Raw genomic sequence first — 21,473 nt, forward strand, 5'->3', positions numbered from 1 at the left:
ATTTCCTTCACTGGGTATATCAGTGTCACCATAGAGACTGACACTGGTAGTTGGGGCAGCTTCTAAGACTGCACACTCCTTACAGGGTGGTTACAGGCACCATTCAGTTTATTTTGAACCCCTTGGAGCCATGTTTCAACTGGTAACTGAAAGGCTGAATTTCCTCAGTTACTGGAAGTCCCTAGTGTCGTAATAGAGGATGTTGCACGCTTAGAGGTAAAATGCTCAGGCATGGTCTGGTGTAAAAGGCTGTTTGTGTGCAGCATGAGTATTTACCTAGCTTTAAAAAAGGTATAAACATAAAAACAAGCTGCAGTTTGAACTGGCACATGTGAATGCTGCTGTGCTGCTGACTCGTGATGGGTCATCTTTCCATATTATGTGAGCGGAAGGTAAAGGTTTAATGGGACTTCACGTGGGAGCAGAGGAATTGTTTATGCTGACAATCCATCAGGTGAAGTACCCTTTCTCAGGACAGGCATGATGATTGCTGTCAAAATAAATACAGCTCTGTGTAATCATCCTTGAGTTCTTCTGATGCAAGCTCTCATGGGTGTCTCAAAGATACCTCCACATAATGTCTCCTGTTAACTCTAACCATTCTAAACACAGAAGTAGTTCCTCCTCTCAGCAGCATTACATTTAGTTGATTTCCATGGCACCCCCTTTAGCACTGGAAAGAGGGAGAAAGAGCAGCACTCTGATTGCTCCCTCATTACCATTCATCTTTAGTAAAATGCTGCAAGCTGCACAGTCCCAGTCTTTTTTTCCTTGTAATACTGTGGGTGAGAAATAAGAGTTGCAGTCACAGAAAGCTGTAGTACTGCTGTGGAGGCACAGACATTCTTGGGTAACACACAGATCCTGTTAAACTCTGGTTGTAGCCTTCTTTCAAGTCTGATCTGCGATAAAGTAGTAGATAAGAAACTGTTATGGTAAAATGAAAACACAAGCTCCAAACAGCATTTTGAACTGTCTCTCTCCTTGATGTGTTTCTTACCTGTTGCAATTGGCTGCTAAAATCTTTCTTGTCTCCTCACAGCTGTGAAACGGGGTTTAAAGATGGAGATCTCTTCATGTCCTTCAGGAGCATGTTCCAAGATGTCAGAGATGCTGTTGACTGGGTTCATTACAAGGTGATTGCAAGAAGTCCTGGGGACATCTGTAGTTGTAACTGGGTTAGATGGGCTGGTTTGTAACTCTTAAGATGTGCTATACCTCTATTGGGCAAAAGCCCTGCTTTGCCGCCTAGTGAGCAGATAATTAATTACAATTGTATGTGAGTAAGTCAAGATCTCAACTGCCCTCCTAGCATGGGAACATATCTGGCTTGGCTTCTTATTCCTTTTTATTGTGCTCAGATTCTATTTCTGTACTTTAATTCATGGGGTTTAGAGCATGATGCCATGAGGGTATTTGCAGTTGAGGTCCACAACTTGTACATTGTCCTAATTATTAAAGCAGTATTCTACTGCCAGTTGTTTACATTGGTACTGCCTTATGTTGCCTGAAAAGTACCTGCATTAAAGAGAGAAATACATCATCTGTTCTCTATTTAGAGAGGAGACGCAGTTCATCTTCTTCACACAGTTTTACACAAATTTAGAGTAAAATTTTGTAAGCATTAACATCTGGTTAAATACCTGATTTTCTTATTCTCCCTCATTTAAGGTGTCTGTTGGGTGGGATAGAGAACCATCACAAGATAATGCTCACAGTTGTACTAGTGGTGGTCCTTTTAGCCATGCAGAAGTCAGGAATCTATTTTTGTTTCCTTATGCAGTGTTGTGTGAAACATGTTGGAGTTGGCCTTTGACTAAAGCATTATGGTCAGTGTTGGAGACAGGTCATTAACTGTCTTGTTTGGTATGGCAAATCTATTTTTTGTTTGTTTCTATTGTATTCCCTTCTGAAAGGGTTAAAATGCTGTTGAAGTGGATTATTTACCATGGTGAGGGAATCGATGGATCACAGAGTTTGTGATGGTCCCTGCTACTCAAAGCCTCTCATCTCTAGAGTCACTGGTTCAGATTCGCCCTGGTTTGTACTTTCACAGCATTTTAAAGTGTGAAAGTTGGCATTACTTTGATGTCTCTTACATCCTAAGTTTCCATTACCTCACTGGGTTCTGTTGTTTCTATTTCAGGGATCGCTCAAGGAAAAGACCCTTGAGAATCTGGAGAAGTACGTGGTGAAAGATGTAAGTGTGAAGTTACTTTACTTGTGCTATGTGACATTCTGTACTGACTAAGCAGGCAAGAAATAAGCATGCTGATTTGCTTTACTAAATCACAAAACAGATAACACTGTGATTTCTATTGTAATAACCAAAGACAAAGTGGAAAGTTCGGGCGCAGCTTTTATCCTGAGCCAGTGATCCACGTGATTTCGTATTGATGTGCACGTTTTTTACGTCAAATATAAAAGCCAGAGGAAATGTTATCATGGGACACAGGTGAATATGCTGGCAAGGCTCGTTTATTTCTTTTGGTGGTGAAAGCAGCTGTGTTCCCTGCCCACATTTCTCTGCCTGAGCAGACCTCTTTCTAAAAAACAATAGCTGAGCATCTCTTTAGACAGAAGTATTCTTTAGCCACCCAACCAACACACACTTAACCATGAGGGACTAAAAAAGATCCTGAAAGACTCGCCCATGTCCAGTCTCTTGATAGCCCCAAAATGTGTGTTCAGCACATGTAATGGAGCAAGCTGCAGTGATTCCCTTACTTTTGCCCCCCTGCAGTGTGCAAGGCCCCTCTGGACCACTTACAGTATAATTATTCTTTAGTCTAGATGAGCTCTGTGGTACAGTATCACTTCAAAGCAGTTTACCTTGTTTCTAGTTCCATGCCTACAAAATTCTTATGAAACTGTTCTGTGAGGTAATCAGCTATTCTGGCAATGGACTGAGATTTCTGATTCAATAAAAATAGCCCCAGGAATAAATTCTCCCTAATTTGAGGTTGGAATTATAATGCATTCCAACCTGTGGCTCATGTGAGCTCAGATTTCACCTGCCTCTGGGCCCATTTCGGGAACGGACTTGGAGCTGGAGCAGATCGGTGGGAGCAGCACAGGGTGCCTGGCACTGTGGCTGGCAGAGGCACCACAGCCCTGCTGAGCCCTTCCCCCTCACCTTCCTCCCCTGGGCTGAGCTCTGGAGGGGTTACGTGGATGGACCAGCAGCATTCCTGGCTCTGGCCAGTACAAAACACGTGAGTTTGCTTGCTTGATGGTTTGGTTTGCTTTATTTTTTGTCTGGTGGGATCATAGCTGGGAGTGTTTTTGCCATGATGAATGTCTGTAACTTCTGTGACTTGTATGTACCTTGGCTTTCAGGGAAAGCTGCCACTACTGCTCAGCCGCATGAATGAAGTGGGGAAGGTGTTCCTCGTCACAAACAGCGACTATAAATACACAGACGTAAGTGCTGTTTGAACTGTTGTGTTGGTTTATCACGGGATAAGCAAAAGCCAGCCATTCATTTGTTGTATGGGTGTTGGCAGGACATCATCTGGGGGAGAATCGCTTGTTCTGTGATCTACAAGTAGGATGGTTTGGTGGTGGATGCAGATTGTCTCGAGTCATCTTTTGTAGTTCTGGTTCTGGTACCAACCTAACATGGGCCTGGCTTAAGTCCCTCTGTGCCTCATTCAGATCTTCAGCAATTAAAAGGCTGAAAAGGAAAGTGATACTCGTTTTGGATTTCAGCGTCCTTTAAAATGCAGAAGTTCCCTTTCAAGTGAGATAGTCTGAGTATGAACAGGTCACCAAAGCCATGGTCCTGGAGAGGCCTAAGAGCCAGAAAGGGCTGTCTGCTAAGGTGAGAAATCAACATGGTTACTTCAGCTCCAGGTGAATGTCAAGATGTTGCAACACTGCCAATCTGAAGATTTATATGCTGTTTTAAAGCATTTCAAGATATACCTGAGGCAGTGTGCAGTTTTCTGAGGCAGCTGTGTTATTTGATTATAAAATGTAGTGGTTTAATTCCTGTCACTGTCCTATTCCATTTATTTTGTCTCCAAATCTTATGCTGACTTTTGTGTAAATTCTGAAAATAAAGTTGTGTAATCTGAAAAGATAAAATCAGAAAAGTATGCTTTTATAAACTACACAAACATATGTTTAAAAGTACATATTTAAATTCTTTCTCTCTTTCAGAAAATTATGACTTACTTGTTTGACTTCCCACATGGACCAAAGGTATGTGAATTCTAGACTGCAGTTGCAATAGCAACTGATGTGCCTAATTATCTGTGTAGCTGGAAAGCATTTTAATCCTGCTTCATCGGCTGCATGGGATTAGTTGCTTTAATCTGGTTAAAATACACTTGCTGTTTTGTGTCCTATTTGAATGGGATCAAAGCAAATACAATATAACAAAGAGAAAAGAGGCATCATCTGGTCTTAAATGATAATCTGTGTTAATGATAACATTATTTTAGTGATAAAACATTTTAACTGTGGCATTTTGCAGGCAAGTTTCTTAGAAATAATGTGCAATATTTTAGATGTTGTTAAAAAAAGCCTTGATGGAAAGGAAATAGTTTTATAAAACAGCAGAAGTGTTTATACCTGATTGTGCCTTGGCTATGGTAACTCCAGAGGTTTTAGTCATGCTTTTTTTTGTTCTTCTGAGGTCAAAACTCAGCCCTGCAACTTTTGGAGACAGGCTTATGACATAAATTTATACTGCTCTTTCAGTCTCCCAGTAAGATTGGCTATCTCATGCTGAAAAGATTTTTCACACTCTGCTCTAGAAGTAGAAGGTGGCCAAGGGAGACATTTTGAGAGCATAGAAAGTCACCACAGCTGATAGCTAAAAAAGCTTTTTGCTGTAGTCATGGTCTCAGAAAGTGTGGAAACATGGAGTTATGAAGGCCCAGTGTCCTTTGGGGCAGGGCTGTGATTCAAAGCCATGCTCTGTGGAACAGAGTCAAGGCATTGCTCTTGGCAAAAGTACCAGCATGGCCTTGAAAGGCTGAAGCTGTGGAGTTGCATGTGCCTGGATCCATGCAGGATGTCACCTTCAGGAACAGTGGCAGTGGTCTCATTTACAGCACCTCTTTACACAGCAGCTGTGTTGGGACATGGATGTTCAGTGCTGTTGTCCTGGGCTTGTGGCAGAAGGAAAATACCGTAGGAAATAGTGTTGGCAACCCATAATTGTACCACAAGAGGCACGGACTAAGGGATTTTAATGGACACTCATGTTAAACTCCCTGTGGTTGCTTGTGTTGTGCCTGATTCTGCGGTTTGTTTCTGCCTTTGCAGCCTGGGAGTGCCCATCGGCCATGGCAGTCCTACTTTGACCTGATCCTGGTGGATGCACGAAAACCCCTCTTCTTTGGGGAAGGCACTGTATTGCGGCAGGTGGACACGGTGAGTGGTCAGTGGGGGGCACCTCCATGGCTGGCAGGGCTCCTGCACCTCCTGTGTGGCATCTCTCAATGACAATGGGCAACACAGTGTTTAAACAGGACCTGCACTAGGGATGGTGGGCTGGAGTCTCCTCTTAGTTATTCCTCAGCAGCCCCTCACCTGGGGCACAGCAGAGCTCAAGGCTTTGCTGTTTCCCTAATGTACTGCACATGACAAAAGGAAAAGAATGTGGAGAGCTACCTCTGGGCAGCTTAGGAGTGAGAGACAGACAAAGAGTAAAATATCAATAAGACAGAAAAGATCCAGACCATCAGCTGTTCAGTACTAACACAACATCTCCTTCCTCAGGTGACTGGGAAGCTGAAGATTGGTACCTACACTGGCCCACTGCAGCATGGCATCGTGTACTCAGGAGGTGAGGCAAGAACCCTTCTCGTTCTGTGGAGTGCCTCTGACGTTGAAAATGCACCTGCTTTGTCCCTAACCCTGGCCCTCTAAAATGAGCCATACATTTCCTTTTGGCTCCCTGTTCTGAGCTATGCTATTCTTCTCTTCAGGCTCTTCAGACACAGTCTGTGACCTGCTGGGGGCCAAAGGGAAGGATATCTTGTACATTGGAGACCATATCTTTGGAGACATCCTCAAATCCAAGAAGCGCCAGGGCTGGCGGACCTTCCTGGTGATCCCTGAGCTGGCACAGGAGCTGCACGTCTGGACAGACAAAAGCGGTCAGCAGTCAGTCACACCCAGGCCAGGCTTTCCTCTTGCTTGCCTGGTGCTGCACCCCTGAGAGCGCCAGGGCTTAGGGGTGCCAGGGGAGAGATCACCCTGGTTTGCCGCTTCTCCTTTTGTCCCTTTTCCCTTAGTCTGGGTGCTGGTAGCAGGAGCTGGGGCAGCTTTCCATGGGCTGGTCTCAGGGTCACAGGCCCTTCATGTGTGATCAGCCAAGTGCTGCCTTGGCCACAGAAGAAGCTGCAGCTGGGTGGGATTGAGTTGTTCCTCATCCCTAACCTTATCCCAAAAACTCCTCCCCCTCTGCCCATATGGAGCCATGGCTTCTCTGGTAAAAAGTATCTGACAAGACATCTGGGTTATTCTCCGTGTAATTCCTGAGCCATGACTGCTCTCCCATCTGCAGGGAGTCCCTGCTCACCAGCCGCTTCCTCCTCGTTCCTCCCACTCCCTCTGCTGCTCTGCTGCCAAAGTGCCGTGTGTTTCCCATCCACCAGGGCTACTGCTGTTCTCCCGGGTTTGCCCTTTGGTGTGCTAAATAGGGCTGAGGGTTATGCAAGTTGCCCCATGGCTGGTTGGAAGGTTTTGGTGAGAGCTGCAAAGGTTCAGTCTCAAAACCAAAAGGGCCAACCAGAAACCAAGACCAAAATTCTGCCAGTGGCACAGAGCGTGGTTGACTCCTCTCCCTGCCCCGTGGCCATGAGGTGCTGTGTTCCCTGCTCCAGTGTCCCTCCCCCACCATGTGAGGGAAGCGGGCAGGGTGGTGGCTTTGCTTTCAGCCCTTTTAATTTCAACAGTTTTAACTTACCATTTCCCCCTTTCTTTTCTGGATTTTCCAGCCCTTTTTGAAGAGCTGCAGAGTCTGGACATTTTCTTGGCCGAGCTATACAAGTGAGTGTTCAAACAGTGACAACTTTCCTGCTACCTCTCCCACCTAAAGAGTGGCACTGACAAAACTGTGGGGTTGTGTTAGCGGCACTGCTGCTGGAGCCTTGACTCAGGCCTGGGCTCTGCCCACAAGACCAACCTTCCCCTCCAGACCAGTCTCCTTCCCCCAAGCCCCATCTCACAGCATCTGGTTCTGAAAGACTTTTCACACCATGTATTTACCTTCTCGCCTGTAACTAGGCATCTGGACAGTAGCAGCAATGAACGCCCTGACATCAGCTCCATCCAGAGACGCATTAAGGTACCAATCATCAAATCCCCTTTTCATCCTTCTGGATCCCAAAGGGCTTGACAACCCAACCCCGCTGCTCAGCCCTGAATTGCTTTGCTCTGCCTTTGGGTGGGCACAGCAGGCTTGGCAAAGCCACTCTGTCTTAGCTCACTGGTGTCACTGGCACTCCTGAAAGGCAGCCTGGTCTGGAATAGGGTCCCTTTCCTCCTGCCCACAGCAGCACTGACTGACGGTGCTCACTGTTGCAGCACGTGGCACTGGCACACACAGGCTTGGAGGGGCTGTAGCCTCTGGTTCAGCCAGCCCTGGGGTGCCAGCCCAGGGCGAGTGCTGACCCTGAGCCCGCTGCCACCTTCCCTTCTGTTAGCTGGGGCTTGGCTGTGCTCTGATGTCATGGGATACGAGCACAGAAAGCCTTGCTGGAGATCTTTGCAGGTCTCACGTAGCCCCCAGCCCTCAGGGTGCTCCATCGTGGCTCCAAGGTGTTGCCTGCTTGCCCCAGGATCTAACCTGCCCTTTCCTCGTAGAAAGTGACCCACGACATGGATATGTGCTATGGGATGATGGGAAGCCTCTTCCGCAGCGGCTCTCGGCAGACCCTGTTTGCCAGCCAGGTGATGCGCTACGCTGACCTCTATGCAGCCTCCTTCATCAACCTCCTCTACTACCCCTTCAGCTACCTCTTCAGAGCCGCCCACGTGCTGGTGAGTTGCAGATCCCAGAGAGGTGGGCAAGGCCCCCAAAGGTGCCTGTGCTTGTGTTTGTTAACACTTCCACAAGACACAAGCACAAGACACAAGCACCTTGGAGGGCTGGTGGCATTTGATACACCATCATATTCTGGGGTTTGCTCTCCATGTGTCTCAGGGAGGGGCCCTAGGACTGGTACACCCCTTGCCATCTCCTCTCTCTGTTACATGTGCAGATGCCACATGAGTCCACAGTAGAGCACACGCACGTCGACATCAACGAGAAGGAGTCGCCGATGGCCACACGCAATCGCACCTCAGTGGATTTTAAAGATTCTGACTACAAGCGGCACCAACTGACCCGTTCCATCAGTGAGATCAAACCGCCCAACCTCTTCCCCCAGGCACCTCAGGAAATCACACATTGCCACGATGAAGATGATGATGAGGAAGAGGAAGAGGAGGAAGAAGAGGAGGAAGAGGAAGAGGAATAAGATGGAAAAGGCAAAGTAAAGATAAACCATGACTCTAGCAGTGATCAGGAATGGATTCCGTTGTTGGGGCCCTTGGGGTGATGGGTTGGGGGTGTGATTCTTGCAAAGGCACATTTTGAAAGTATTTGGAAACTTTTAACAAATTAACACTAATTAGGAGGAGACCCTTGTTTTTGGTTTTGCAGACGGTTCAGAAAGCTGATGGATTCTGCCTGGGTGGTGCATTCAGATTGGACTGCCAGCCCGTGCTGTCATGCTACTCCCATTACATTTAGGGATGCTGCATGTTTCTCCCTTTCCCATGATGTGTTTCATTTGATTTTCATTTGAACAGTGTCCTGTGAACGGTTTTTGCCATTTGTTGCATTCTCTGTGGAGAAAGAAGGGATGTGCTGGGCCCTGCAGGAGACAAAATTATCCAAATCCTGCTGCCCATTGGGTTGCTGCCCTTAACCCTTTGCTCTTGAGTTACATACTCCCCCCTCCCCATGTTAGCCAGGATGTTGCTGTGCCTTCCAGCATTCAGTTTAGCTTCTGCTTTGTGTGAGTTTCTCTGTGTAAGTGGTTCGACTCCTCCGGCCATCAGGGATGGCAGTGGGATTCCAGCTCTAGTGTATCCACCACTGTACACGTTTCAGCTTGTAGACAGACGCTTGTCACCCTCTCCCAGTGTTTCCAAGCTCTCTTTCACCATCAGCATGATTTCCAGTGCATTTCTCAAACAGCTGAGCCGCACACTGTGTTCTCAACTCCTCCAGTTTCAGCAGTAAATATTAACCCAGGACCTTGAGGCTGCTGCTTTAGCATTACATTACTCACTTTGTGTTCCTTCTGCCTCCTGACCTTTCTGTCCTCTCAGCTTTAAGTGAAGCATCCCAAAGACAAACCCAGCGACCATTTGACGTGAAAGAGCCTGTTGTGCCAGGGTGCTGCAGGCCACATGGGCCTGCCCTAAACTAGGAAACAGCACATGCCATGGGGCTGGCCCCACAGTGAGAGCCAGGAGACTCCGGTCCCGCTGGCAGCTGGCCTTGGCTTTGGCCTGCTGCGGAGCAAGCAGAGCCTCATGCCAGATTGCTGTGGGCAAGGCTGTGTCCCTGGCCAAGGAGGGTAATGGCTGCAGGCTTCTGTGTGGGGACTGGGCGTGTCCCCAGGGATGGGCGAGCAGTCCTTGTACCTGAGCCCGAAAAGCAGCCCAGGGAAGGCACGGGGCCAGCACACAGCTGGGCAGCAGTGCCCTGTGGTTTTCCTCTGTGTCATGGGTGCAGCCTCCTTTACTCCAGCCTGTGCCGTTCGCTGCAAAGGGATTACAACAAGGGCCCTCTTGTAACGAATTCGACTGTTGTTTCAGTACCATAAACTCATTTAATTTCTTTTTTCATTTTAAAGTACCTTAGGAGAAAATAAAAAAAAGAAAAACCACACCACCAACATCTGAGCAGGAAACTGCTGCTGTAGTGGCAGTTGTTCAAGTCAATAAATGATGATGTTTCTAAGAAATGCCTGGTGCTTTGTGGCATGTTGCTGAGATGATAAGGACTGTGCTGGAGTTGGTGAAAGATGGGGCTAGTCTCTGGGGATCCCAGCAGGATGGGTGACTGGGGAAGATGGAAAGCATCTCTGGGAATTGGTTGTGTGAAGCACTGACAAGCAGTGGCTGTGGATCTGGCTGTAAGGGCATGCCTGGTCCACAGATAGCCCCAGGAAGCAGTGGTGGGGCACAAGGCTTTTGTTATCACCATCTGCATCAGCCAGGCAGGCATGGGGAGGGCAGAGAAACATTCTGGCTTGACTACAGAGAGTGAGGAGGAGCTTTTCCATGGCAGAAAGGGCAACATCCCCACCCTGCCACTACCTCCAACACTGTGTCCTTTGAGGACTGTTTCCCACAGGCATCACAAAGGGCCAACCCCCACATACATGATGTGTGTGCAGGGTGGCAGGAGGGCACAGCATGGCCCATGCTCCACCAGAGCTGCAAAACTGGTTAAACAGACAGAAATATCCAGGGAAGGCCAGTGCTGCCATGGCTACAGCAATGGCCAGCCTGGCCAAAGGCTGTGCCTGGGACAGCTCTGGGAACTGCTGTGCTCAACCCTCACCTATAAAAAAACTCCTTGTGTCAACTCAACCACACCTGAGGAGGTTCTCCATCTGCACCACCACACAAGGATATTCAGTACCAGGGCCTAAAGTGCCAAACAGAAAAGTAACCCCAAATGGCAGCAGCTGGTGGCCAACAACCAACAACTGACTCTTCAGGGATTGCTGAAAACCCCAAACCCAGCACTGAGTCCCTGACACTTTGATTTTGGGATCTGGAGAGCTGCTAACAGGTACCCACAGTAAGGTTGGCTGCAGGAAGGGAGGGTCTGAGGGAGCTGTTCCCGAGCCCTTTCACCAAAGGCCATGCTGGGCTCTACTATGTTTAAACTTTGTTTCTCCAAGTATAGCCACTTGAATTTTTTAAGCTTTAGCTCAGCAGCCGGGGAGGGTGTGTGGCTGCAGGAAGGGAGGTCTGGGGGGTTCCGTGCATTCCTCCTTCCAAACCAGTCACCACAAATAGCTCACTCCCAGCCCAGGGCTATTTCTGACTGAGATGGGGAGAAGAGTCTGGGCTGGAGAAGAGAAGGGCTGGAGCAATGGAAAGTATTTGACCCTCACTTCATGGTGGGAAAATGTCGGGCAGAGCCTGATGGACACTCAGGCACTGCTCAGTGCCCAGCCTTGTGCCATCCTCTCTGTCCTGCCACTCTCCCCGCAACCTGTTCCCCACCCCAAGCAACAGACGTGCTTTTACCCACTAGTGGTGATCTCTCCTGCAGCAAAAGCCTGGTGGAAGCAAGGTGAGCATGCAAGGGGACAGGCCTCACCCCTTGCTCTGAGCTCTCACTGACCTGATTTCTCCCTTTCCCCACCCGCACATGCCCACCCTCCCTGCTCCACAGAGGCCAGTGGGGCTCACAGCGGCTGCACGGAGCAAACTACCAGGGACAGGAGCCCAGGGCTCACTGCCCTCAGCCACAGCCCTGCAGACATTGTGTGCTGGCCACTGCCAGCCAGTACTTCTGACAAGGTCAGTCACCAGACCTGATCCCAGCTCCTGTTGCTTTACACCACCTCCTCACTCAGCAGGACAAAGGCTGCTGCAGCTGAAGCACAGACCCACAATTGGGGTATGCCTGACCATGATGGAGGGTGCAAAGCCCCGTGCCAGTCCCTGACCAGCAGCTATGCCAACTTCAGGCCTGAAGCCCTGGCACCTGTGGTGAACATGGATAAGGCACTTCTGTAGGTGCAGAGCCACCAGCCCACCCCAGCCCTGCACAAGGGTGCTCACCTCCAGGAGACTGGTTCTGGGGACCACTGGGCTGTGGAGCCTGGCAATGCAGGAAGGTGCTACTGGAGCCTTGAGGACACAGAGCCCTGTGTACAGCTGCCTTTGGGCACTGCTCCTGCCCTGCTGCCACAGTGTAGCCTGGACCTGAGCAGCCAAAACCCATCCCATCTCCCTGGCCTCTTGCACTCTCCCTTTCAGGAGACCTGGGCTCTCCTGTCCTGCTCCTTCTTCCTGCTACTCTATTGAACCAGAACCAGCCCTGAAGTTGCCCTCCACATTAATTCTACTTACGTCCTGCTTGCAGCGTCCCACCACCCTCCATTCTATGCCACACAGGGGAGCAGAAGTCCTACAAGGCCTACCACACTCTCTGTCCTGCTGATATGACGTTGGGGAGCGAGGACCAGAGGGATGGGGCCACCCTGAAGCACAGGAGCAGGGACAGAAGCTGCACTGGGTGCAGCAAAAATTCCCCCTAAGGCTTGAGCAGCCACTGCCCAACTTGCCAACCCAGGGTTTGGCAGCTCAAGAGCTGCGCATGGAGGAAAGCCCAGTGCAGGGAGAGCAGCTGGGCGAAAAAGCTGTGAGGAGGACAGGGACTGAGGGATAGAAGAAGCATGATATGGGTGCACAGCAGGGCTGTATCTGGCACACAGGAAAGGGTGGGCTGTTCATCCACCGGTGTGAGCTGGAAGTGATGCTGAGCAAGGAACTAAGCCTGGGCTCACTCTCCTGTTCAGAAATAAGTTTCCGTCAGTGCAGGCTCCACACAGCTCTGTCGCAACATAAGGGGAGCAGGCTGCAACACCCAGTGCAGGGGGATGGACTGACTCACTCCACCAGCTGCTCCCGTCCCACGGAGTCACCATCATCACCAGCCACGTCTCTCACCGGCGAGCCCTGGCCACGGACCGCCTGGCAGGAACATGCACTACGGACAGACAGCATCTACGCTTACAGACAAACAAACATCATCTGTGGAGAGCAGGTTGTAAATAAGGGGTTTTTATTACTGGAAGAAAAAGACCCTCACCCTTGAGGGAACTTCAGAAAGAGGAATTCAGCTGCTTGCCACCAGCTTCCCAGCCAGCCCCTGATCAGCAAAACCACCAGCACATCCCTCCCCGGCTTGAGGACTCATACGCCCAGACCCACCGAAGCGAAGAGTAACACCTGGCTCTAAGAGAACAGGATCCAGCCTCTCTGTGGCTCTTGGCAGCTGAAGTCGAGAGTAAAGACTGTTGATGTGCCAGTAGCAGAGATCTGGGTCCGGGATCACCATCAGCCCCACCACCCGCATGCCAAAATCCATCCCTTGGAAATGAGGGGGGAGCATGGAAGAGGGAAAAATGCATAAACTGGAATGTTCAACAGAAAAAAAAAAATCATCATTTATCTAAAAAGAATAGAAATAAACAAAATGCTTTTAAACAAAATCACAAAATATACAAATAAATCTGGTACAAAATAAATAGGAAAGATTGGAAATCTACAACAAAATTGGAATAATTATAAAATTAATTCGTATGACAATCAGTATATGAAACGTATACACTTCATTCAGGATTTCAGTTGTGCTTATTCAGGTTTATGTACACACATGGAAATACTGTAGTCAGAATACTACAATCCTGGAAACCCGAAGTCATGTACAATATGATACAATTCGCAAAGACCACATACGATGGCAAGTAAGACACAGGGAAGAGCCGGCTGGAGTGGCTGAGCAGGATTAGACAGCCATGAAAATGCTCTATGGAGGGAGAGCCACCATGCTCCTGAACAGGGGGATCAAGGCCCAGCCAGCAGCAGCCGGGAAAGGGCTCGGGGCAGTCAGGAAGGACCTGACTGCAAGAGAAAGGTTTGGTGTGAGCCCTCTGGCTGCCAAGCACCAGCCACTCATGGCTCCCAGGAATGCTTCTCAAGTATTTGGAGTTTCAGATTCAGCGTGTTTGGCATCTGAGCTCCTGCCCAATGATTCAGGTATCAAGGCTGGCTCTGCTCGAGAAAAAATATGCCAAGAACTCTGAGGTCCCTCAGCAGGGCCTGACCCTGAACCGCATGTAAAGCCACCCTTGTGCTCGGGAGAACATGGATCAAATGGGACCAGAGCACTGCTGCTGGGGTCCTGGTGGCTTTCCACTCTCCAAATTCCATGTAGTCTCCAAGAAAGGCAGAGTCCCTTGAGCAGCATCTCCTACTCTTAGTGTGAGAAATGAAGACAGGGTGGCTGCAGTGTTGCCTGTTCCCGACTGCTGGACCTCCTCCTCACCTTCCTGAACACTCAACTAAACCTCAGTGAGAAGAGCAGAGGAACGGCCACGGCCAATGCGAGCGCAGCCATTGCAGAAGCCACACTGATGAATCCAAACCAGCACAATGCAGAAGGACAGAGCACGTACCCTGGGTAAAAACCTGCTGGCCAAGACAGCCCAGCCCAGCCCAGCCTGCTGGGACCTGAGACTTTAAAGCAGGGATGACACTAGAGCTGATCTAGGCCCAGCCAGTCTGTCACTTCTGAGAACAAAGGAGCTCACCCGGAGCCCCTCACCCTCCCACAGTGATCTTTGGGTGAATCCAGAAGACATGCATGCAATATTGGCACTTCCAACTAAAGGCCTATGATCCAGGCACCCGACACCTACTAATTTCTCACTTGGATTTGGAAGGATGTGGTACAACAGTGATGCCCAGAGGATAAAACACCACCTCCTATTATAAAGCTATGTGATCAGCAGAGTTGAGATGGGATGCTAGACTGCTCTGCCAAGCACCAAATGCTTTCTCCCCAACAAGTGCTTTCTCCCCAACAAACCCTGGAACCAAGTGACTACCACGCTGCTTCCAGGAGGAAAAGACAACAGAGACATCAAATCCACCTCTGGAGCAGAGACACCTGCAGCCTGTGCATGTTTCAGGCTCACGACAGCTCACAAACCTCCAGCCTGGCTCTACGACACACATAGGCCACTTCTGTAGTCTGGCCAAACACCTGCTGCTGGGGGGGATTAAATACCAAGCACTTCCTTAGCCAGAAATCTGCACTGGAGCGGCAAGAGCAGCCAGGGTATCATCCTCTGCAGGATCCCAGTGATCAGCCCTGCTCAGAGGAAAACAGGGCCCAAAAGCAAAACCTGAGAGGAGAATGCTGTTTCTCAGCTGGAGACAGAAAACCAGAAGCTTTGAGTACCGTATTTCCAAGGTGAAGAACTGCTATAGAGCCTGACCTCAGGATAACAAGAAGAAAACATCACTTTGACTGAATTCAGTGCTACCAACCTGTGAAACAACTCCATCTCCCAACTGTACCGTGCCACGGGCTGGAGGCCACTTTCTGGCAACCCCTCCCCATCCCTGCAGCTCAGGGAAGGGCACTGGGATAACCTGGCATCCAAGGCTTTCTCCTAGGGAACATCCTGGCCTTCCCAGGTTCAGCATCCAGCTTCTAAAGGAACTGCAAATACACACAACCAGAAAGAGAAGCTCAACTGTACCGCCTTTGACCCACAAAAACAGCATCCCCTCACCTGGACACAACCTCAAGGATGTGGCCACGAGACTAAACACAGAGCAACACAACTCTGCGTGAAGCTTGGCACAAGGACAAGGGCAAGACACAGAGCAGGGGGTTCTGCAGGAACCCATGGATGTCCAAAATCCTCACATGGGAGTGAGGCCAATATCACCACAGCGATCACACCAACAAGAGACTTGCAACTGATGGACCAAGTATAACAGCAGCACAGGGATGAGGGCAGCTTCCCAGCCCAGCCCGTGGGGCAGAGCCTGTCCTCTCCAATGGCAAGTCAGAATGAAGACTGCTCTCCCCTCTGTGCCATGAAGATGCCCGATCATATTAGTTAAGCTTGTCATTTCACCCTTGGGCCAAACCAATCCTCAGTATCCAAGCGCTAGGTACTTCTTTTGGTCTGTGTAGAACCACAGTGCAGGGCCAGGCAGTGGGGTGGGCAGCATTCCCAGGGCAGTACCACACTGAGCCTTTCACCACATGCTGGTTTCCTGCCTTGTGCCAGCTCCACACAGTGTCAATGCAGGGACCCCTCAACCCCCCAAAGCTGGGGGGTCACCTTTGAGATGAAGCCTCAAGTTAGCATCATGACAAGAGGTTCTCTGCCACATCATTTCCCACCCTCAGCCCCAGTTTTCTACTGGTAATCCAGAGACTGGATAACTTGACAACTGGTACACAGGTACTAGTTTTAAAACCACAGACGTGTGTATTAGATATTGTATAAAATATGGTACAACTTTCATGTGGGAATGATTTCTATAGAGTGTAATTCTGCACAAGGAAGATGCATGTTCCAAGGGGTCATGGAGAACGCAGCTGTGTTCTCCATCATGTAGGATACTTACACAGGATGGCTTGTGAGGAGACAGGGCTGCTCTTTGATCTGCACCCCAACACCCCTTGGCTGAGCTCTGCAGAGATCACAGGAAGCACCACCACTGCCCAAGCAGCCCCTCACACAAAGCTACCTCTTTGGTTTTCTTTGAGCAGATTTGAGCCAGAGCCTGACACCACCAGTGACAAATCTCATGCTCATCTGAGCTAGGCCCTGAAGGCTAAGAAGCAGCAATGGGTGATGTCCATGGGCCATCGGGGCAACTTGCCCTGCTCCTCCTGACCTTTCTCCTGGTCTGAGGTGAGTGCAAAGGGCCATATCCTGAGACTCCTACTCTTGCCAGCTCCACCCACACAAAAAGGCACTTAAAGAAAAGAAGGAAAAGAAAAAATGAAACAAAAAAGCCCCCTGCAGTGAGGAAAAGGGGAGTAAGTCCAGGAGAAGAGGGTAAGAACAGACCAGTGAGCACAATGTGAATGCGTGGCTGACCTCTCTTCCAATGGGGCCTGAGAACTGCACCCCTCAAGCAGCCAGCTCCAGCTGCCCTGCCCATCAGGTCTCAGCATCATCCCATTCCTGCCCAGATCGGAGCAGGAGCTTGAGGGGGCAAAAACTGCATGAGAGGGAACTACACACAACTACAGGTTGCGAGCAGAAGCGGTGAGCAGAAGGACCTGCCCTGTGGAATTTGCTCTGCTGGTGCATCTGGATGGGGGAAGCACCTTGTCCTGTCATGCCAGCCTCAGGGCCCCTGCCCACCAGCCAGCCCGGACACCCTGCCAGCATCCCTCATCCCACTGGGTGATAACCCATCCAAAGCTCCTCTAGGGCAGCAGCCTTCAGCTGCACAGGGATTTCAGGAAATGGGCAAGCTGGGAAAAAACAACAAGTGCTTTGTAAACTCTGGAGGGTCTGAGCTTGTGGTCCACACAGCAGCTGAGGCTGGTTTGCTAAGCCCACCCTAAGCCCCTCTCCTCTCAGAACTAGTGTGCTTCATATGATCTCCACATCACCAGAGTCAGTCTCATTCGGAGAAAGATTCTCACTGGAAAGCAAGAACATTCCTTCACTCTTTACAAAGATTTGGCAATACACAGAATTAAAAAAAAAAATCATAGTTACAACAGATTCAGGTTCATTTCATTTAAAGGAAATTCAACCAACAGGAGTGTAAAAGTTATAATTCACAGTTGTGCATTTAAGATATTAGTGTTGAAAACCTCACTTCAAAGAACTCTTGTGCAAAATTGTATTGACAGTAGAAACCATGGCTAGATGCTCTCCCAGTCTCCCCCAACTGACAGGCCATTGTCCGCCCCGCTGCCTGCACCCAGAGGCAGATGGATGAGGGGAACAAAGGCAGCAGCAGGAGTTGACATAGGAAGATGCAGTATCCTTTCTACAAGTCAAAGCCTGGCCAAGGTCTGAGGTCAAGTCCAACGATTCCCAAAGCCACCAGCTGGTGCCCTGCGCTGCGGTGACGACCGACTGGCCACATGTCCTTATGGCACTGTGGCACAGCATCCGGCATCTGAGTCCCCGGGAATGCAGGCAGGCAGCCAGTGAGGCAGAGAAAGTAGATCTGCTCGGGCAGGACACCCCCTGCAAGGGCACAGACTCAGATGCCGTGGCGTCTCCAGTGCGGTCAGGAGAGCCAAGCCCCGGCATTGGCAAACGCTGTCCAGAGGCTCAGAAGTGATCCTGAGCAGGGCACTGGGCTCCTCTGCTTGTGATGGTGCCCACCAAGAGGGTTGGGAACCCCTTGCATTTGTTAAACAGTAAAACTGTAAATACCCTGAGAACAGGGAGACTGGATTTCTTCCCCTCCAAGGAGAGGACCATGCTTTATTCTTCAAGCTAATTAGCAGTAGCAGCTCCTAACCCCTCTGGGTCAGGTACATATTTTCCATATGAAACATCTATGATCAACTATTTTTATGGAAATTAAGTGAAATTATTTCACTTTCCATTACTGGATCTGTACAAATGATGAAAAACAGACATGCAAAAAATTGCCTGCAAATTTTGGAACAGTGCAGCATGGGCAGAAGCAGGAGGTATTTGCTTTGGGATCACATGGCTTTGGTTGGAAAAACTGGCGCTTTTTTTTTCCTTTTTTTTTTCTTTTTTTTCTTCTTTTTTTTAAAAAGGGAAACAGACATTGAAACAAATCCATAACCTGCCATAAGAAGCAGAAGTCAGATCCAGGGAGCAACCTCATCCTGGAGAGAGCTGCCTTGACTTGAGCCTTCCCTCCTTTGGCAGGTTTGACAAAACGGATACTGCATCTCAAGTTCACCACCGAGTCAAACACTTCTGACAAACTTTTACATTCACAACACTAGATAAAAACTGGCGAGGTGAGTCCCTCGCCGAGGACAGACGCTGTAACATCTCAACATTTTGCTCTGTGAGAAAGGTGCAATATTGGCAGCTCTCTGGGAACCACAGGACTCAGGTCAGCCCGTGCTGACGCTGAGCTGTGTGCTCTCAATGGTGGTGGGCTGGTGCACATCAGAGCAAGGATGAAGGCTAAGGAAACGCTTTCAGATAAGACTCAAAAAAAGTTAATACAAAACTAAATGTGAGAGCAAGGTTTTGGGGGGCCTGTTTTTCTCCTCACTGTGTGCACAAGTTTGATACTGTGCAATTTCTGTGCCCCTTTGTGGGGACTTCATCCTCATGGGTGGCTCCAAGGAAGAAGTGAACTCTTGCCAAGGGGGAGGACAGCAAAAATTAGGGCTGCTTTCTGAAGCCGAAAGAGAGAGGAGGAGGGACACAGGCAGACCCAACTGGCTCTGATACCAGGCACTCCAATTTCCTGTGGGGAGATCCTGCAACAAAATATTGCACCTTTCCAGCCACACAGAAGGACCGCAGGAACTTGAAGCAAGTGCCTTCCCCAGCCCGTGAGCAAGAGAGACGGGGCAGGTGTGCAGGCACAGAGAGCTCTGGCAGTTGCATTTGGGGCTGGGGGCTTCTTTGGGTTATCCCCAAAGAGATTATCCAGGTGTAAAGAAAGGAAGGGAAATGCTACATAGGCAGGGCCCATGGCAGGGTCTTGAAACAGGGAAACCGCAATGCCCGATTTACTAATCCAGATACAGAGGGCAATGTTCACATTTTGTTTGAGACAGCATTGGAAGGGGAGAGAACTGGGGGGATAACTTTCTTCTTTTTTATTTGAGGACTTAAGACTCCATCTGTGGGAGTGGGGAATGGGTGATATACAACTGCCATGGGGTGCCTCTTGCTTGCACCCAGTCTGCATCCAGATTTTTGGTGTGAAGGAAGTGGTTCTTGCTGCCCAAGGATGCCCTGCACCAGTGGCAGCTGGGTGTGAGGCTCTCTGTTCTGCTACCATGGTAATCCCTAAAATGGCTGATAAATGGGACAAGAGAGAAGGAAATGCACTAAATCCACTGAAAGGAAGGAATGTGGCTGGAAACAGCCTGGAAATGAACCTCTCCGAATCCCTGAAGTGCAATACACTCGCGTCTGGAAAGTTTTGTCAGTTCTTGGAGAGGAGAGGATGGTTCTGACTCCTCAGCAGAGCCCATTGTTGCACTGGCAGAGGTTTACTGTCACCTGGAGCACGTACGTTTGGTGTAATTGTAGCAGCATCTTTCGCGTTAATATTAGATTAAAGGGGGCACAGGGACTGACATTCTGATAGTCATCTATTGCTCCAACTCAGCATATTCTGTGATGTAGCAAAGGTTGCACATCTGCTCTGGCCAAGGTAATGGTGTGCAGAGCACTATGGCATGGGAGTGCTTAAAGCCTTGTCATTTCAGGTGCACACATTAATTCACCAAGCAATTGTCAGACACATCAATGAAAAATCACTCACTTACTTCACTATGGAAAATTATGCCCAGCTTTCATTTCACAAGACTGCAGTTTTGCTACTTAGTTCCTTTGCCCCAGCATCATCTTCAACATAGACAAAAGGTTTTGGAGGTTACAAAACTGTAAGTGTAACAATGCTTTTGCCTGTTCTACAAAGAAACCTTCTGAAATTTGAAAGATCGTTAAATACCAAAGTAACTGCTCCTTCCCTGAAATTTAACTGGAAGAATGGAATAATCCTCATGCCTTGGCCCTCCAGGTGGCTGAAACCAGAGGTTCCTTGAAGCTCACTCATTCTTAAGACACAAATAACATACAAGTACCAGCTACTAACTTTTTCAACCGGGCAACAAAAAGGACCAGAGAGGGGTGAGAAGAGCCCTAAGGACATTGGAGCCAATTCACAAAACCATGATAGAGCCCATTTCAGGTTCATGAAGGACAGAAACAATTTAAAACTCTGCAAAATACTTTTTAAAAACATGAGCTCTCTTGAAAAAATAACTGGAGGAGCTTTTAAACTTCTCCATATGTGTTTGAGGAAGAAAAACCCAAAAAGGATCAAAAATACAGATAAAAAATAAACATAATTCTACTTTGCAAGAAGAATTTCCATTGTTCTCAAGGGTGGCTCACCATTCCCAAATTACGTTTGGGGCTTTAGTCTCTCTTGCTCTTTGCTCCTTTCTTCCTGTTTCTTTCTCTTCTGCTCCCAGAACGGATGCAAAAGTCTTTGGTCTCAGAACACTGGATGCAGCACAGTGTTGCAAGCACATACTAACGGTGTTCACACTCGGGGAGGAGGCAGGAAGGAGCGAGGGCTGGTCCTGCTGAGGAGAAGGGATGGGTGGGTTGTGGGGAGTCAGCTCCTAGATGGCTCCTTCACTGTGCATACTGTGGTTGGGCTTGTTGTGAGTCACACAGTTCTGCTCGTTCAGCAGGTTTGCTGTCTCATCCGGCAAACCGTCATGCAGCTCCGTAAGAGTCAGTTCGATTTTAGTGTTTTCACTGTCCGAGGACTGAGGTGTTTTGTCCATCCGGGATGCCATCAGGGCATTTTGGTACTGCTGTCTTGAGATCTGCTCCAAGAATGGGGAAGGAACAAACAAAAGTCAGTCACATTTTTGTGTCTCCTGTGGGAGAAAATAAAGTGCCCTCCCTTTCCAGATGATCACACTTCAACCCCTCTTTACCTGTTCCTATAAAACATCCCTGTGCTTTGCAAGCCTAGAGCATCCCAGCTCAACACCACAGCATGGTGACAATTCCAGGGAGGGTGGAAGCAAAGTGCTGTGCGATCACCATGCTGTTCAAAGGCGGGGATTTATATTCCTATGCAGAGATTTTTAAATCAGACCTCCATTTCCCTCTAACCATGCATACTTTTAGGACCAGAACCAGAGATCAGTGAAGTCTTTCTCCCAACTTCAGTGA

The 21,473-nt window shown here is 48.9% G+C and overlaps 2 protein-coding genes across 3 annotated transcripts in view; one reads left to right on the forward strand and one right to left on the reverse strand.

Moving 5' to 3' along the window:
• Nucleotides 1–9,980, forward strand: part of NT5C2 (5'-nucleotidase, cytosolic II) — a 60,419-nt gene extending 50,439 nt beyond the window's left edge. For both annotated transcript variants that reach the window (XM_017804006.1, XM_017804008.1), the window contains 11 exons: nt 1,043–1,136; nt 2,147–2,200; nt 3,340–3,423; nt 4,165–4,206; nt 5,278–5,385; nt 5,734–5,800; nt 5,943–6,113; nt 6,957–7,008; nt 7,246–7,306; nt 7,825–8,001; nt 8,223–9,980. In XM_017804006.1, coding sequence (XP_017659495.1) covers nt 1,043–1,136; nt 2,147–2,200; nt 3,340–3,423; nt 4,165–4,206; nt 5,278–5,385; nt 5,734–5,800; nt 5,943–6,113; nt 6,957–7,008; nt 7,246–7,306; nt 7,825–8,001; nt 8,223–8,480 — 1,168 coding nt within the window. In that variant the 3' untranslated portion in view covers nt 8,481–9,980. The remainder of the gene's footprint in view (nt 1–1,042; nt 1,137–2,146; nt 2,201–3,339; nt 3,424–4,164; nt 4,207–5,277; nt 5,386–5,733; nt 5,801–5,942; nt 6,114–6,956; nt 7,009–7,245; nt 7,307–7,824; nt 8,002–8,222) is intronic.
• Nucleotides 9,981–12,809: 2,829 nt separating this feature from the next.
• Nucleotides 12,810–21,473, reverse strand: part of CNNM2 (cyclin and CBS domain divalent metal cation transport mediator 2) — a 120,170-nt gene continuing 111,506 nt past the window's right edge. The window contains exon 8 of the mRNA XM_017804009.1: nt 12,810–21,118. Within this exon, the coding sequence (XP_017659498.1) occupies nt 20,909–21,118 (210 nt within the window). The 3' untranslated portion in view covers nt 12,810–20,908. The remainder of the gene's footprint in view (nt 21,119–21,473) is intronic.

This window comes from Lepidothrix coronata, unplaced genomic scaffold (genome assembly GCF_001604755.1).
Source record: "Lepidothrix coronata isolate B3197 unplaced genomic scaffold, Lepidothrix_coronata-1.0 Scaffold8, whole genome shotgun sequence".
Taxonomy (NCBI): domain Eukaryota; kingdom Metazoa; phylum Chordata; class Aves; order Passeriformes; family Pipridae; genus Lepidothrix; species Lepidothrix coronata.